This window comes from Onychomys torridus, chromosome 21, assembly GCF_903995425.1.
Source record: "Onychomys torridus chromosome 21, mOncTor1.1, whole genome shotgun sequence".
Classification (NCBI taxonomy): domain Eukaryota; kingdom Metazoa; phylum Chordata; class Mammalia; order Rodentia; family Cricetidae; genus Onychomys; species Onychomys torridus.
The window spans coordinates 20,481,318-20,496,637 of record NC_050463.1 but is presented as its reverse complement, the minus strand read 5'-3'; the positions used below and the strand labels follow the sequence as shown (position 1 = coordinate 20,496,637).

General features: G+C 45.2%; 1 protein-coding gene across 6 annotated transcripts in view; it reads left to right on the top strand.

The window, feature by feature from the left end:
* Mta3 (metastasis associated 1 family member 3) overlaps positions 1–15,320 on the top strand; it is a 126,296-nt gene that overhangs the window by 97,068 nt on the left and 13,908 nt on the right. For all 6 annotated transcript variants that reach the window (XM_036170405.1, XM_036170403.1, XM_036170404.1 and 3 more), the window contains exons 15-16: positions 6,950–7,036; positions 10,557–10,697. In XM_036170405.1, the coding sequence (XP_036026298.1) occupies positions 6,950–7,036; positions 10,557–10,697 (228 nt within the window). The remainder of the gene's footprint in view (positions 1–6,949; positions 7,037–10,556; positions 10,698–15,320) is intronic.

The following is a 15,320-nucleotide window of genomic DNA, read 5'->3' as shown; positions in this document are numbered from 1 at the left end:
GTTAGAACAAAGGTTATCTCCCTGACCTGGGATCTCTTCTCTTATTGCCACATATCTGAAAACGCCCACATGATGTGTGTTAGCTGTGGAGTCAGACTTGGCTGGTAGAGCCATGCAGTGTCTCCCTAAAGGATTTAAAAAAAAAGGAAAAATGGCTGTTGGCTTCACAGGTAGGAAAACCTTAAAGCTATTCAGGTGCTTTTTCTATGAAATAAAAAATTGGTTATGAAACAGGGTGTGTTGGCACATGTGTGCCTGTAACCCCGGGCAAGCAGGGGAAGGAGAATCAGTAGTTCAAAGTCATCCTCGGCAACATAGGGAATTCAAGACCAGCCTAGGTGACGTGAGACCTTGTCTCAAAAAACCAAAAGCATAAAGGCATATTATTATGAGATGTCCACTTTGATTTGAAGAGGATGCCCATAAAAGGAATGACTGGAAAATAATTTATTTCTAAAGATAATTTTCAGCAGAAAGTTGAAAAATTTTTAAGCTTAAAGGTAAAAAGCCCATAAGAAGAGAGAACTCAGTCTCCCATGTGGAGGGAATCAGTGGTGTTATGTCGTGTTTGTTTGAAAATTTAGGCTTGCCTTTGGTTCCATCCTGACATTTCTAAGTTCAGAGGATTGTTTTTTTTTTTTCCTCTCATTTTAAGGAACTGGAAAATAATAAATATATCCACCCAAACTGTTTAGCTGATTTTAAACACATCTTATTTCTCTATAATTTCTTAAAGGGGATAATTTAAACATTTGAGGCAGGAAATGAACAGAATTCTCTCATCATGATTGGCCGGGGTCCAGCGTCATCTTATTTCTGATGAATGAAGGAGAAGCCGCCAGCAACCACTGGCTGCAGAGAGGCCGCTTCTGCCTTTGGCTCTTCATTGATTTTCAATTTATTTGCACATCAGCTTTGCTCCGATTATTCTTGAATGATATGTGTTTTTTGTGTCAGTCCATTCTAATCTTTTGTCTGTTGAAGGTCCAGGCTCCTAAAAATAGATTTAAGGTTAAGGTTTCTATATTCTGCTTGTTCAAGTACATGGAAAATAATAATGAAAGAACAGTCATTTGCTGTGATGAAATTCAAAAAACAAAAACAAAAAACAAAACCAAACTTTATTATTTTCTTCTATTTTGTGTTTATCAAAGTACACAGAGAATCACACTTTTAAAACAATTGTACCTTACGACTTAAAATTTCAGTGTTGCTCACCATGTACTTCGTGAACACTTTTCCTAGTATCTAATTGATTTTTACATCACCTCTTCATGGCTATCTGTACTCTGTTATAACCTCTTCAGTAGATGTTTGTATCTCGGCTCTGTAGTTTGATGAACTGTGAGTAACCCAATGTCCATAGGCAACTGAGTCTCCCTGATCCATTGGAAATGAATAGCCATCTGTGTGTGTGTGTGTGTGTGTGTATGTGTGTCTGCCTCGCATCTCACTGTAGTAGTGCTGGGATTACAGATGTGAGCCTGCTTTTTACATGGGTCCATGTATGTATAAAATTTTGTGTGTGTGGGTTTGTGTGTGTGTGTGTGTGTATTGTATGGGCATGTGTGTGGTGTGTATGTGTGTCTGTATTGCATGGGCATTGGTGTGGTCTGTGTGTGTGTGTCTCTGTGAGTGTGTATGTGTAATGTATGTGTATATGTGTGTGTGTGTGTGTGTATTGTATGGGCATGTGTGTGGTGTGTGTGTGTGTGTCTGAGTGTGTATGTGTAATTTATATGTGTGTGTCTGTGTATTGTATGGGCACGTGTGTGGTGTATGTATGTCTCTGTGTGAGTTTGTCTGTATGTGTAAATGTGTGTGTATGTGTGTTTGTGCATGTGCGTGTGTTTTTCCAGTAAGCTTTCCTCAGTTTCTCCAAGGCAGGCTCTTCTATAAAACACAAGGGTCACTGATGTACTTTCAGATGGGATGGAAGCATGTGGTTCTAAAGGTACTGAAGAATAGAGTTGGATGAATACGTTTGGAAGAACCAGTAGTGTTGAAAAGGAAAGCAGCTCCCTCTGCACAGCACTGTAGCCCGTGGTGCTGGGGCTACAGGGCATTCGGATGCAGAAGAGGGAAGCTGCTGAGCTTGCAGGTCCTGGGTAGCACGGTCCAGCACCTAAGACCGTGTCTCAGTAGGTAATCCCAATTATAAGCGGGCATTTTTGACTGGGTAAGGGAACACTCATCAGCCTTTTCTTTTCATCAAGGAACATGCTCTAAGGCTTACAATATTGTAAGCGGGATTCTGCAGGAAGTAATAGTAGCGGTGGGCGGGGAAGTGGGGGCTAGGGAAAAATGGGGCGAGACTTAGTCCATTGTTCATCTACTGTGGAATAAATAAACTTCCCAGCAGGTTTCTGTGAGCTCAGAACTCAGGAGGCAGAGGCAGGAGGATTGCTACTCCTTTGAGTAGCCTGGGCTACATAGTGAGTTTAATGCCAGACCCTATCTCAAAACAAAACCACAAGTGTATAGAATATGTGTGTGATATGCACATACCAAAACTTTTAAAACCGGAGACAGGAGTATCGATACTTGACATTCAGAATCCTCACACTGAAGCTAACTTCAGAGGCATCCCCAGCATTTTAGAGACATAGCTACGCTCCCTGGCAGAGCACGTCCTGGTCATTTGCCTGCCACCTCATTAGCTTGCAGAGATGAGTAAGTTCTGAGTTCTCACACCAGCTGTAATTCCATCATGAAGTTACTTTGTGTCTCTTGAAGAGATTTTTTTTTTTTTTTCTGTTTGAAAATGTGAATTCAACTTTGAAAGCATCCAAGATCCCATTTCTTTTTCAGTTTTTTTGAGACAGGGTTTCTCTGTATAGTTTTGGTGCCTGTCCTGGATCTTGCTCTGTAGACCAGGCTGGCCTGGAACTCACAGAGATCCACCTGGCTCTGCCTCCCGAGTGCTGGGATTAAAGGTGTGCACCACCACCGCCCTGCTCAGACCCCCATTTCTTGAGATATTTTGTCACACGAGGAGGGTTTTTTGGGTTTTTTGGATTGTTTTTACTGTTAGCAATTGCTCAAACTTTCCTGAATTTCCAAGCTCTAAAGCAGCAGGAGAGAACCATCTAGTCCTGCTCTTCTTCCAGTCTTTGATAGTGTTTACCTTCAATTGTATTTGTTCTTGAATGGTTACTTAAATTTTAAATTTACTTATGTGTATGAGTATTTGGCCTGTGTGCATGTATGTGTACCACATCTATGTCTGACACATGGAAGTCAAAAGAGGGGGTCAGATCCCCAGGACCTAGAGATACAGAAGGCTTTGAGCAACAGTGTGGGTTTTGGAAACCAAACCTAGGTCCTCTGCAAGAGTAACAAGTGGGTTGTAACTGCTGTGCTGTCTCTCTGGCCCTTAAATTTTTTTCCTTTGGAAGTTATGCATTGGTTTCAAGTCACATAACCTTTTTCCTTCTTGATATGTTCTTCAGAGGCAACCACTGTCATTATGCATTTTGATTTTTAATATGTTACCCAGTTGTCTTCTGAAAACCCATTTATATTCTCAACTACTATCTTGAGTGAATGAATGCCCAACTCTCAAGAACTTTGGCAGAGATGTTACACAGCTTTGACCCCCTTAGCCAGGGTGGGTGAGGCATAGCTACTAGTTTCCATTTTCCATTGCTAGTGACAAAGAAAATCATTGTGAGGCTTTGAAGGCAGTGTGTATTTCCTGTCAACTGTTTTTGCCCTTCTGTTCTCTATGAGCCGTCTTCCTGGTCTGTGGAAACTTTTGTCTTAGCAAGGTCACTTCTAGACCTGTGATGCACATGCCCCCTCCCATTTTGTCTTTGACTTTGTCTGTGTTGTATTTTTCATACATCATTATTTTGTGTGTGCATGCCATAGTCTCTAGGTAGACCAGGCTGACCTCGCACTCACAAAGATCTACTTGCTTCTGCCTTGAAAGGGCTGGGATTAAAGTGCCACCAGCTAAATGTTTCAGTCAAAAACCTGAAGTTTGATAGAACCTGAGTCCTGTGTTTGAGCAAATTTTGTCGATGATTTTATTGGACAGAGATCTTGAAAGCCCACATCCATATTTCTTTCTTTATGAAGTTTACTTTCTCTGTGTGTGTGGTTACTCATGTAGAGAGTGAGGTGCAGGCACACATGTGCCAGAGCATATCTGTGGAGGCCATAGGACAGTCTTCAGCTGTCAGCCCTTGCTGACATTTGAGACAGCCGGCCTTGGAGGGCCCGGAGATTCCCCTGCCTTTATCTTCCGTCTCCCCCTGGGGCACACTTGGATTACAGAATCCAAATTTCAGGTTATCATACTTGTGGCTCAACACTCTTACCCACTGAGCCATCTTCACACCCCTTGTTTGTGCATTTTAATTAATCTATTTTGCAGCTTTTCTTTTGGTTTTTCGAGACAGGGTTTCTCTGTGTTGTTTTGGAGGCTGTCCTGGATCTCGCTCTCTAGACCAGGCTGGCCTCGAACTCACAGAGATCCACCTGGCTCTGCCTCCCGAGTGCTGGGATTAAAGGCGTGCAGCTTTTCTATTTTATTTTCCTCCACCTCCAGTATTTCCAAAATGTTATAGAAAGCTGGCATGAAAGTATAGGTATTTTTATATGTTTACCCCAAAGGAGTACAGGCTCTGCCGTAGGAATCTAAAGAAATGAGCTTGGGGCCCAGTCAGGGACCGAATGAGATTCTGCCATCCTCTCTGTGCAGTTTTGATTCCCCCTGTCTCCTATGGGCAGCCCTCAGCTACTGCTTTTCTCCACACCCTTGTCTATGCCCCCTCTGTTGAACTAGAGATGGAAAGTCATTTGTTGATCAAGTTTAGACCAGTGGTACAAAGCTTGGTGTAGCCTGGCCCGTAGACCAGGATTACAGCAATGTGGATCAGATAATCCGGTTTGTGAACGTTCCTGTGTTCTTCCTACCGAATGACTGCCATTTTTCTTATATTAGAGGCAAAGCCAGGTCCATCGTAGCACTTTTTATCCTAATTTTTCTTATAATTTACTGATAATTCTCAACACTACCTCCTTTTTTAAAAATAGACTTATTTGTGAAATATGGATCCTGCTGAAGAGTTTTAATCTCCAGAGGGGACTTGTACACTTTCCCTAGGAATACCACATAATTGGTGCTACCAGTGTGAGAAACTAGAGGCCATTTGCTGTAGTTCAAAGTGAACCCAGTTGGTACGGTGCCGGCGACTATCTTTGATGCCTTGCTGGCTCTTGTCAGAGTGATGGTAACATCCCGGTGTTTGTCAGCTGTAGCCACGTTGACAGATTTCCTGGTGTTCTTGCAGACTGAAGGGCAAAGTTTATCTTGTCACTAGGACAATGAAGAGTGCCTTTGTCCAAAATGCTGAGGAGTTTACCAAGATGGAGAAGAAAACAAAAACACAAAAACATTTCCTCTCGTCTCTTTTCCAAACATGACTAGTATTTGAGGCACAGTAGTCACCTGAAGAAGGAACTTCAGTGTTAATGCTCAGTAGTTTGACCCGTGGTGGGTCGGTGCAGGGTTTGGACCATTTCTGATCTTTATTTAGATTGTATTTTTAATATGCTTGTTAAAAATATGCTCAATTCTGTCTTTATCGTCATTATTATTCAGTAACAGGTGAAAAACTTCACTTAGGAACTCTTCAAAAGGTGGTCCCCTGAGTGAAGGGGGACTGGGGCCGTTTATAGTTGTCAGTTGGTTGTGTAATAGGTAAACAGTGCTTGAGGAGCTGGCTCAGACCCCTGGTGTACCTGCAGCATGTGCTTGTCTATTTTAATGGTGTCTTTCTTTCTTTTTTAATGCTATTTCCACCATCTGTTTAATAGTTTAAAAAAAAAAAAAAAAACATTTCCTTGATGAAAAAGGACTCATGCTCACGACAAAGTCAATCTTTAAGTGACTTGAGGTTCCAAATTGAAGAATTGTGTGTTTTGATGCTAAATGCAAAGAAGACCTATGGATGGCAAAGTCAACTTCCGTGTGTGTGTGTGTGTGTGTGTGTGTGTGTGTGTGTGTGTGTGTGTAGGAGTAGTCTCAGCTTGCAAAAGGAAATGATCCCAGTAGGATCAGAAATTCCAGGAGACGTGTTGGTCACACATCTGGAGACGGGGCAAAAAGCACACACAAGCAACTGATGTGCTTGGCTGATTTCTAAAAGTTCCCATACACATTTTCTTTTCTCCCTTTGAGCTGTTTTGACCTCAGCTCTTTGGTGTGGTGGGGTTACGCTGACCCTTTCCTAACGGCCGCTCCTTTAAAGTATGGTGTTGGTGTTGTATGCCTTCCTTCCTTCTCTGAAATATCTTAGGATAGGATAGAAGGGGATGAGAACTTAGTGCCAGTGTCTGCCCTCGGAGTGAATGATGGATGCTCATAGGGACCTTTATGACCTCAGCGCAAGGATCGTTGTATGAAATGAAGAACAGGATCTCGATAGAACCAAATGGCTTTACCAGGCTGCAGTCTAATGAACTGAGTTTTGTCAAGATAGGTCAGGGCTTCCCAGAGGGGCCCACGCCAGCTAAGCCGAGGGTGGCTGATTGTGTTGCGTCGCCAACTGTGGTTTGTTGTTTTTCTCAAGCCAAATTAATCTCACATTAGGACTGGGCCCATCTTGAGTGTACTGTGAGTCTTTTCCTATCATAATGTAGAAATGTCACAACTAAAAGAAAGCCTGTTTCCGTCACTTTTCAGGTGAGCACATGTGGTGTGTGTGTGTGTGTGTGTGTGTGACCTGCACCCACATGGCTTCAATGTGAGTGTTGGTGTGAGTTCCTCATTCAGTGTAGGGATCCCAGACTCAAAACAGTTTCCTCCAACCCAGAGGAAGTAGTGGGAATGTGTGGGTGTTCTGCATTTTACCCCCGACCTGCACCTTTTATTTCTGTGGTGTGTGGTAAAGGAAGAAGAAGTCACCTCACTTCTTGTCTCGTGTCTCTCTCTCCTCAGATGCAGACAGACATGCCGAACTTTCTGGAAGCCCGCTGAAAAGCAAAAGCACTAGGAAACCTTTGTCATGTATCATTGGGTATTTAGGTGGGTATCTCCTAACACAGGAAGACCTCAAGTGACACCTTTTATGTGGTATAGACATCTGGTCACTCCAGGTGCATACCTGGCTGCATTCAAGTCCTTCAAATAGGTGAAATTAGACACTTTTTTTTTTTTGTCGGAGCTGAGGACTGAACCCAGGACCTTGTGCTTGCTAGGCAATCGCTCTACCACTGAGCTAAATCCCCAGCCCAAACATTAGACACTTTTATATGTAGAGTTTTATTTTGGACTAGAAACTTTTATTATCAATGAATACAGTTAATGAAAGTATTCTTCTGAAAGTTTGTTGAATTAAAATTTGTATTAACTGTTATAGACACAGTCTCAGGAAAAAAAAAAAAAGAAAAGTCACCGATGGTGGTTTCTGCCTGTAACCCGAGCACTTACAGGGCTGGGGCAGGAGGATTGCTGTAACCTCAAGAGCAGCTTGGGCACCCTAGCATGACCCTGTCTGAAAAGAAGAACAAAAAAAGGAAACTAACAAAGAAGAGAAGGGGCATTTTTAAATGTATTCAATAATACAGGATGGAGACTCTAGACATTTTAATTTTTATTTAGAGCCTTATACTGTCTCTAATTTACTTTTCCCTTTAAATAGAGGATTGTTTTAAAAACTGAACTAAATTGATTTTCCAGCTTACATTAAGGAAAAACAAATCAATTAGTCATAGTGACTAACACCTGGAATCTCAGCACTCGGCAGAGACCAGAAGACCCATGAGCTCAAGGCCCCCTGGGCTACCTAGCAAGACCCTGGCTCAAGAACCAAAAGCAGCCAGGAGTGGTGGCATACGCCTGTATCTTAACATTCCGGAAGTAGAGACAAGAGGATCAGGAATTCCAGGTCCCCCTTGGCTACATAGTGAGTTCAGGGCCCATTTGGGCTACACTAGATCCTGCCCCAAACACAACCCAAAAGCCAACTTCCCCCTTCAAAACCAAAAGACAAACAACCAGAAAACCACAGTAACAAAACAACCCCCATGAAGGTGAAGTGTAGATCCGTGGTAGATCACATGCCTAGAATGTAAGATGTCCTGGGTTTGCATCCTAGCGCCTCAGGTACATGGATGTTACAGTTTTGATGCACTGGCTGGGTTGAAAGGAAGCATTTCTATTGTTTTCTAATATCTATCATGCCAAAGATTATGGTTCCATTTATATGCTGAAATAAAAGAATAGTGTTGAGAATTACTAAGCAATAACATTTTCCCAAAGTTTTAAGATAAATGGAGTAGAAAATAATGAGTTCCCTTTCTGAAGTAAGAAGAACACATGTTTTGGGATTCTAGTATTTCGTTTTCATTTTCTCAGTAAAAGGGGAATTACTCTGAGTTGCATTGAACCTTCTTTTGCTGTCAGGAAGACTTCTGTGTTTGAAGTCTTCAGACTTTAAGCAACTAATCTTTGAAAAAAATCAAAGGATAGCCTTGAACTTGATATGCCATCGGACTGAGAAGCCCATGGCTCCATCTTTGATGTTACTCTGCTACCTGAGTACTTGTTTTAGATCTCAGAGGCTAAAGAGCTGAAAGTCTTAGCTACATAGTGAGTGCCAGGCCAGTCTGGCCTACAATATAAAATAAAACAACCATAGAGTACATGTCTAGTCCCAGCACTTGGGAGGGTGGGGAGTTCAAGGTCAGCCTCGGTTCCGTAAGATCCTGTCTCCAAAAAAGTTAAAGAAGAAAAGCAAGGCTTGTTTTCATACCCGCCTCCCCCCCCCCACCACACCACATCACGTGGTTATCGGCATGCCCTGGGAAATGAGAAAGTCTTGAAGGCTGCTATTGTACTCTCTTCCAGGACCAACTTCTGGAAGCCCCTTCCCACCTGGTGAAGAGTTTAGCATTGCTGAGTAGACCCCCTTCTGTGCCTTTGTCCTGTGGGCAATGTAGAATATGATTTGGGGGACACCACATAAATAAAACCTGCTCAAGACTTTGAGTCAAGTGAGGGAAATTACACAGAAAAAGCAATCAAACAAAGCATCAGATGTGATGAAGTACAGGTTTTAATGTGCACTGGGCACTTGGAGGGAGGATGTGTGTGTGTGTGTGTGTGTGTGTGTGTGTGTGTGTGTGTGTGTGTGTGTAGTGAGGGGGTCTGGGAATTGAGCCTAGACCTCATGCATGACAGGTAATGCTGTACCACTGCCCTGCTCTAGAGAGCGCTGGGTCGGCCACCCTGGCAACTGTAGTAGTTTACATTAGCCTTGAAAGTTTTGAATGGATGAAAAACCAACAAAAATAGGAACAAGATTCTCACACCTCACAAGGTTTAAAGAACTAGAGAGACAGAGACCTCCTTGCATCTATGGTTAAGGATATTCATTGTCTGCCTCAGGGTAAAGTAAGGCTGGTGAACCACCCGTATCATGGAAGACAGCATTAGTTTTATATGGTACTATAACAATCTTAAGGTTTTGATCAGGCCAAGTCATATAGTTGTTCTAACAGTCTGAGTGGCTTTCCCTAAATTTCTGCAAATCTGCCTATTTTGGCCCTCACATTGGACAGGCGAGAAGACGGGCTGGTTTTGAGTATAGTTGATGAGCTAGGTAACAATTCTGAGGATCGGCAAATGGGTGAGGCTCTGTAGCAAAGGTCTTCATACTATGACTAGCCAGAGGTTTTTTTTTTTTTTTTTTTTTTTTTTTTGTGGTTTTTCGAGACAGGGTTTCTCTGTGTAGCTTTGCGCCTTTCCTGCAACTCACTCTGTAGCCCAGGCTGGCCTCGAACTCACAGAGATCCGCCTGGCTCTGCCTCCTGAGTGCTGGGATTAAAGGCATGTGCCATCACCGCCCAGCAGCCGGAGGTCTTTAAATCCACTTCCCGTGATGCTGCAGTTTCTGCATGTCTGTGTAAAGAACTAGTGGTTCTGGGTTATATGGCACGCAGTAAAGACCCCTAACCACACACCATGCACACAGACAGCTTTGGGACATGGCCTTGGGCAAAGTGTGCTATCTACGTTTTTGACTATGGTGTTTGACCTTCCGTTTCAAATTTCATCCGTTATGGAAATGTTCTGGCCTAAGAGTATCCGATGCTGGTCCCAGACCTGCTGACTGCACAGCCGGGGGAGGAAGCTGATTTTTCAGAGTGCTCACACACCAGATGTGCTGCCGCATGCTCCCAGTGGACGCAGCACAGAGACGGGGCTTCCTGAGGCTGCCCCTGCAGATGATCATTAGATGACTCACGTGCTGAAGAACCAGGTGCTTTTATCCCCTTAGCAAATCTCATTGTTGCAAGTGACCTTCTGAAGTGGCTTGGCTCAGAGCTCTAGCCGGCCGGGGAGGAGCAGCTTCCTTGATGAGCAGAGCCTTGGTAACAACACTTAAAGCTGTCTCATTATGCAAGTGCGTGGCCGGCTCATAAGGAACCGACTCTCAGCTCATTAAGAAAGAAGATGGGTGCCTATTAGCTGGTGTGAGAGTCCACACAGATTTCCAATACCATGTTCTGAGCCGATCAACCTTTTTTCCTGCCCCCACCAGAGATCCATCCTGCAAAGAAACCTAATGTGATTCGATCTCCACCGAGCCTGCAAACTACCAAGAGGATGCTCACCACTCCAAATCACACATCTCTGAGCATTCTGGGCAAAAGAAACTACAGTCATCACAATGGCCTGGATGGTACGTACACCCGGGGACCCCGCTCTGACTGGCCAGGACCACTCTGTCCTTGCCTGCTTGTGGGGGTCCTCAGCTAATGTGGTGGCTTGTGCCTGTAACCCCAGCACTCCAGAGATGGAGGCAGGAGGACCATGCGCTAAAGGCCAATTCTGATTACCAAATGAGTTTAAGGCTAGCCTGGGCTACATGAGCTCCTGTGTCGTCCTCCCAACCCCCAGCCCCCAACCCCAACCCCGCAAAAAAACAAAACAAAACAAAACAAGAAACCCAAATCGATTCCACACCATGACTGGTGTGTGAATGTGTGAGCTGGTAAAGGGAAAGGCTGCCATGGGCCAGTGAGACATGTCTGGGTGTGACCTCCACTTCCCTGGGAGATGCCTTTTTTGCACATCTGTCAGGAGCACAGTTTGGAGGGGAGTCTGTAAGAATCTTCTTGCTGTTCTGCTGGCTCACCTGCTCAATTAAGTTTCCTCGCCTAGGAGGGATTATGTTGCCATGTGTCAGCCTCAGCACGCTCCCGGGCTCCTTCAGTATTCTGTGATCGTGTTGGATTTGGCATCTGTCCCCGAGTTCTCTCACCTTATCAATTTTTTTTAATTGCCCGAGAGTGGTACAAATCTTGAAAGGAATTGCCTGGATGATGTCCTAAATACAGAAATAACTTGTTTGAAATGGAAAACCTGAGAAATATCGCCTCTCATCCAAAGCACTTCTCTTAGGCTTGGCCATGTCATGACTCTTCAGGTGGAATTGAATTATCTCGCCATTTGGACCCTAAACAGCGCAGTAATAAATCACCCCAATGGTATATATTGTTTGCCTCAGTCGTCCTGGAGTTTGAAGCTGTCATTATTGTTTAAGTGCTGGCATTTATTTATGAGTAAATCTCTCTCCAGGCTTTCCATGCCTTATGGACTCCACATTCTTCAGTGACAGTAAATTACTTATAACAAGGCCCTAGAGCAAAGATCCGGAATAGGCTTTCTAATAACAATTTCCCATGGCTCACTCTCCTTTACTGTGACGCCCGATGGCCATGGTCATACCACACTGAGTAGAATCCTGAGGGTGAGGAGGTCAGTGTGCGTTTATAAGGTATCAGGTATAAATGTGGTTCTCAAGAGTTTGGCTACATAGCAGGTTTAGACAAACCCTGTCACAGTAAGTGAGAACATTGGCTCCTGGTCGTCCTCCATGTGTGATGTGGAGACAGGAGAAAACCAGGGAAAGAGTATGGCAAAGTGTAGCAACTACATTTCATTCCAGCTCTTTCTTGTCCACAGCTGAGGGACTTTTTTTGGAGGTTCAGGCTTATATAGAATGTTGCCTCTTCCTTTTGCATCTAATTATACCCTTTGCTTTTGGCGGGTATACGGTCCTGCTGCAGAAACATAAAGTGGGTTGTGGTGTCTCCTCTCCTCCTCCTTCTCCTCCTCCTTCTCCTCCTCCTTCTCCTCCTCCTCCTCCTCTTCCTCCTCCTCCTCCTCCTCCTCCTCCTCCTCCTCCTCCTCCTCCTCCTTCTTTTTGAGATGGGCTGGGCTCAGACTTATTCTGAAGTTGAAGACAAACTAACTTCTGCTCCTCTGCCTCTCCCTCCTAAGCTGGGATTATAGGTGTGTGCCATAATGCCCATTTTAGGTGGGGGGAATCGAACCCAGGGCTCCACATCTGCTAACTATATGTATTAGTTACCTTCCACACTGCTATAACAAAAAGACCCAACAAGAAGCAACTTGAGGAGCTGGTGAGATGGCTCAGTGAGAACAGTGCCCACCACACAAGTATGAGTATCCCAGCACCTTCTAGAAGCCAGGCATTGTGTCTTGTCTATAGCTCTAGTACAGGGTGCTGAGTGGGTGGGTGGCTGTGTAGACAGGTGGATCCCTAAGGCTCAGTGACCAGTCAATTTAGCTGAATCAGTGAGCTTCACGGTCAGTGAGAGACCTTGCCTCAAAATAAAACAAGGCGGAGAGCAATAGGGAAGACTTCCACACATGTCTGCACACACGTGCACTTACCCACATGAACATATGCACCCACCACACCCACCCACACATGTGCACTTACCCACATGAACATATGCACCCACCACACCCACCCACACATGTGCACTTACCCACATGAACATATGCACCCACCACACCCACCCACACATGTGCACTTACCCACATGAACATATGCACCTACCACACTCACCCACAGGTACACTTATCCACATGAATATATACACCTACCACCACCACCACCTCCGACACACACACACAATTTTTTAAAGAAGGAACTTAAGGAAGGAGGCTTTGTTTTGGTTCCCAGCTCCAGGGGATGCAGTCTATCATGTTAAGGAAGGCTTGGTGGCGGGAGTGGGCGGCAACTGGTCACATTTCGTCAGCAGTCAGGAAACAGTGAACTGAAAGTGCGGCGAGGTGTAAAACCTCAAGGTCCACCCCCACTGACCTACTTCCTCCACCTGCTAGAGCTTCCACAGCCTCCCCAGTAGGGCCACTGTGGGACCAAGTGTTCCCATGACCTTGGGGACATTTCCCATGCAGATCCCAGCAAGCCCTCCACCCGAGCTGCATCCCCAGCCCTCCACCTGTCTTTGCTGGAGCTGATGTCGGAAGAACCACTTTAGGACATCTTCCTTCACCTCCCTGTGGCCACCCTGAAGCCAAGTCCAGCCCTGTCCTGCAGCGTGGTTGTCATGGGTCACCATCTCAGAGCTTCCCCGTGACATCTGTCTCTAGAATGGGTTGCCCCCTTTCTCTCTGGATGAGTGCTGTGGCAAGGCCCCTGCCTCTGTGCTCTAAAGGGGGCCCATGGGCACAGCACACGATGAGTTCCTATGCTGTACCGATGGGGCCAGCAGCTTGCTGGGAGAGACACCTGCCTCCATTCTCCAAAGACACTCAGTTGTCGAAACTCCTCGGTCTGCTGTCACAGCTCGGAAAGGAAGCTGGTGAGAGCGTGCCTTGCAGTGTGCTAACCTAACCTCTATCTCCTCATTCACTTAATACAACCAGAAGATCTTGGGGGTGGGGATGGCCAGGGAATTTGTTTTGTACACCATTGTGGCTACGTGTCCAGGCCAGTCCTGGGCACGTAGGTGTGCAATATAAATTATACAAACCTGGGGAGGGGATTGTAATTTCCCAAATTACCAGCTGTGACTACATAGATGGACTCCAAGTCAGATACAGTGGCTTTCATAATCAGTTCTAGTAACTGCTACAGCAGGCAGAGTGTGTGGTAGGGTGGTTGCACACCCAGAACCCTAGCACTCGGGAGGAAGAAGTGGGAGGAGTCTAAAGTTTTAGACCTGCTGGGATTACATAGCCAGATTCTATCTTACAGTAGAAGGGGCTGGAGAGACAGCTCAGTGGTTGCGCACACTCTTCTTGCAGAAGGCACAGTGCGCTTGCCAGGCAGCTCACACTAGCCCCTACCTCCAGCTTCCTCTTCTGCTCACCACCGTCACTGCAGCCACGTGCACATGGCCCCTCACACACATAATTAAAAATAAAATTAAAAATGCTTCTTTATATTTTTGGTTGTGAGCCCAACCTTCCTTTAATGGCTGAGCCATCTCTCCAGCCCTAAAATGTTTTATTTATTTTTTAAGCAATATGAGTACTATTTAGAAATACAGAAACTTGGGTTGGGGATTTAGCTCAGTGGTAGAACGCTTGCCTAGCAAGCACAAGGCTCTGGGTTCGATCCTCAGCTTAGAAAGAGAGAGAGAGAGAGAGAGAGAGAGAGAGAGAGAGAGAGAGAGAGAGAAACTCTATAAGCTATTTTAACAGCTAATTTAATATAAGAAGTCAATAGAACAATAGTTGGAAGGCAGAACAACTGATGTGGGATATAGGAAACAGGTGTGTACATTCTTGAATTGAGAGGGCACAAGAAAGTGGAATTATCCCACTTTAGAAGCTTAAGATGATGCAGGTCGGTGGTGGTGCACCCCTTTAATCCTAGCACTCGGGAGGCAGAGGCAGGCTAATCTCTGAGTTCTAGGCCAGCCTGGTTTACAGAGTGAGATCCAGGACAGCCAGGGCTCCACAGAGAAACCCTGTCTCAAAAAGGAGGAAGGAGCAGCAGCTCCAGAGGCCCCAGCAGCCCTGCTTGGGGAGCATGCAGGAGCCTCCATGGGGTGGCCTCTCTCAGGAGGTGTGATGGTCTGGAACTGCGCCTGAAGCTGCCTGGGTGTGGCTGATTTGTACAGGAAGGAGCCTCGTGGCTCTCTAGCACCCCCTTGTGGGAAAAGAAGGAGCTGGTGGCAAAGAAATTTTTTTAGAAACCTGGCCGGGAGATGGCTGGGAGTGGAGCCGAGAGGCCAGCCTGTTACAGACACAGATTCCCAGTGGGCCCTTCCCTCGGAACAACGACCCTGTTTCTTCTCTCACGACACGGGTCCTGACTAGCTCAGTGCTGGAAAGTGCATGGTCAGTGCAGTGAGTTTTCATGGCGTAGTTAGTACTGCTAGCGCCAAAGTAGTTACAGACTCACGGGAAAGCTTCGCCCTATGTGATACAATAATGAAATCAATTAGCACAGCGACTTAATTACCATAGCCGACAGATGAGCACACTGTAGAGGGTGTTGATAGATGGAACTAATTTG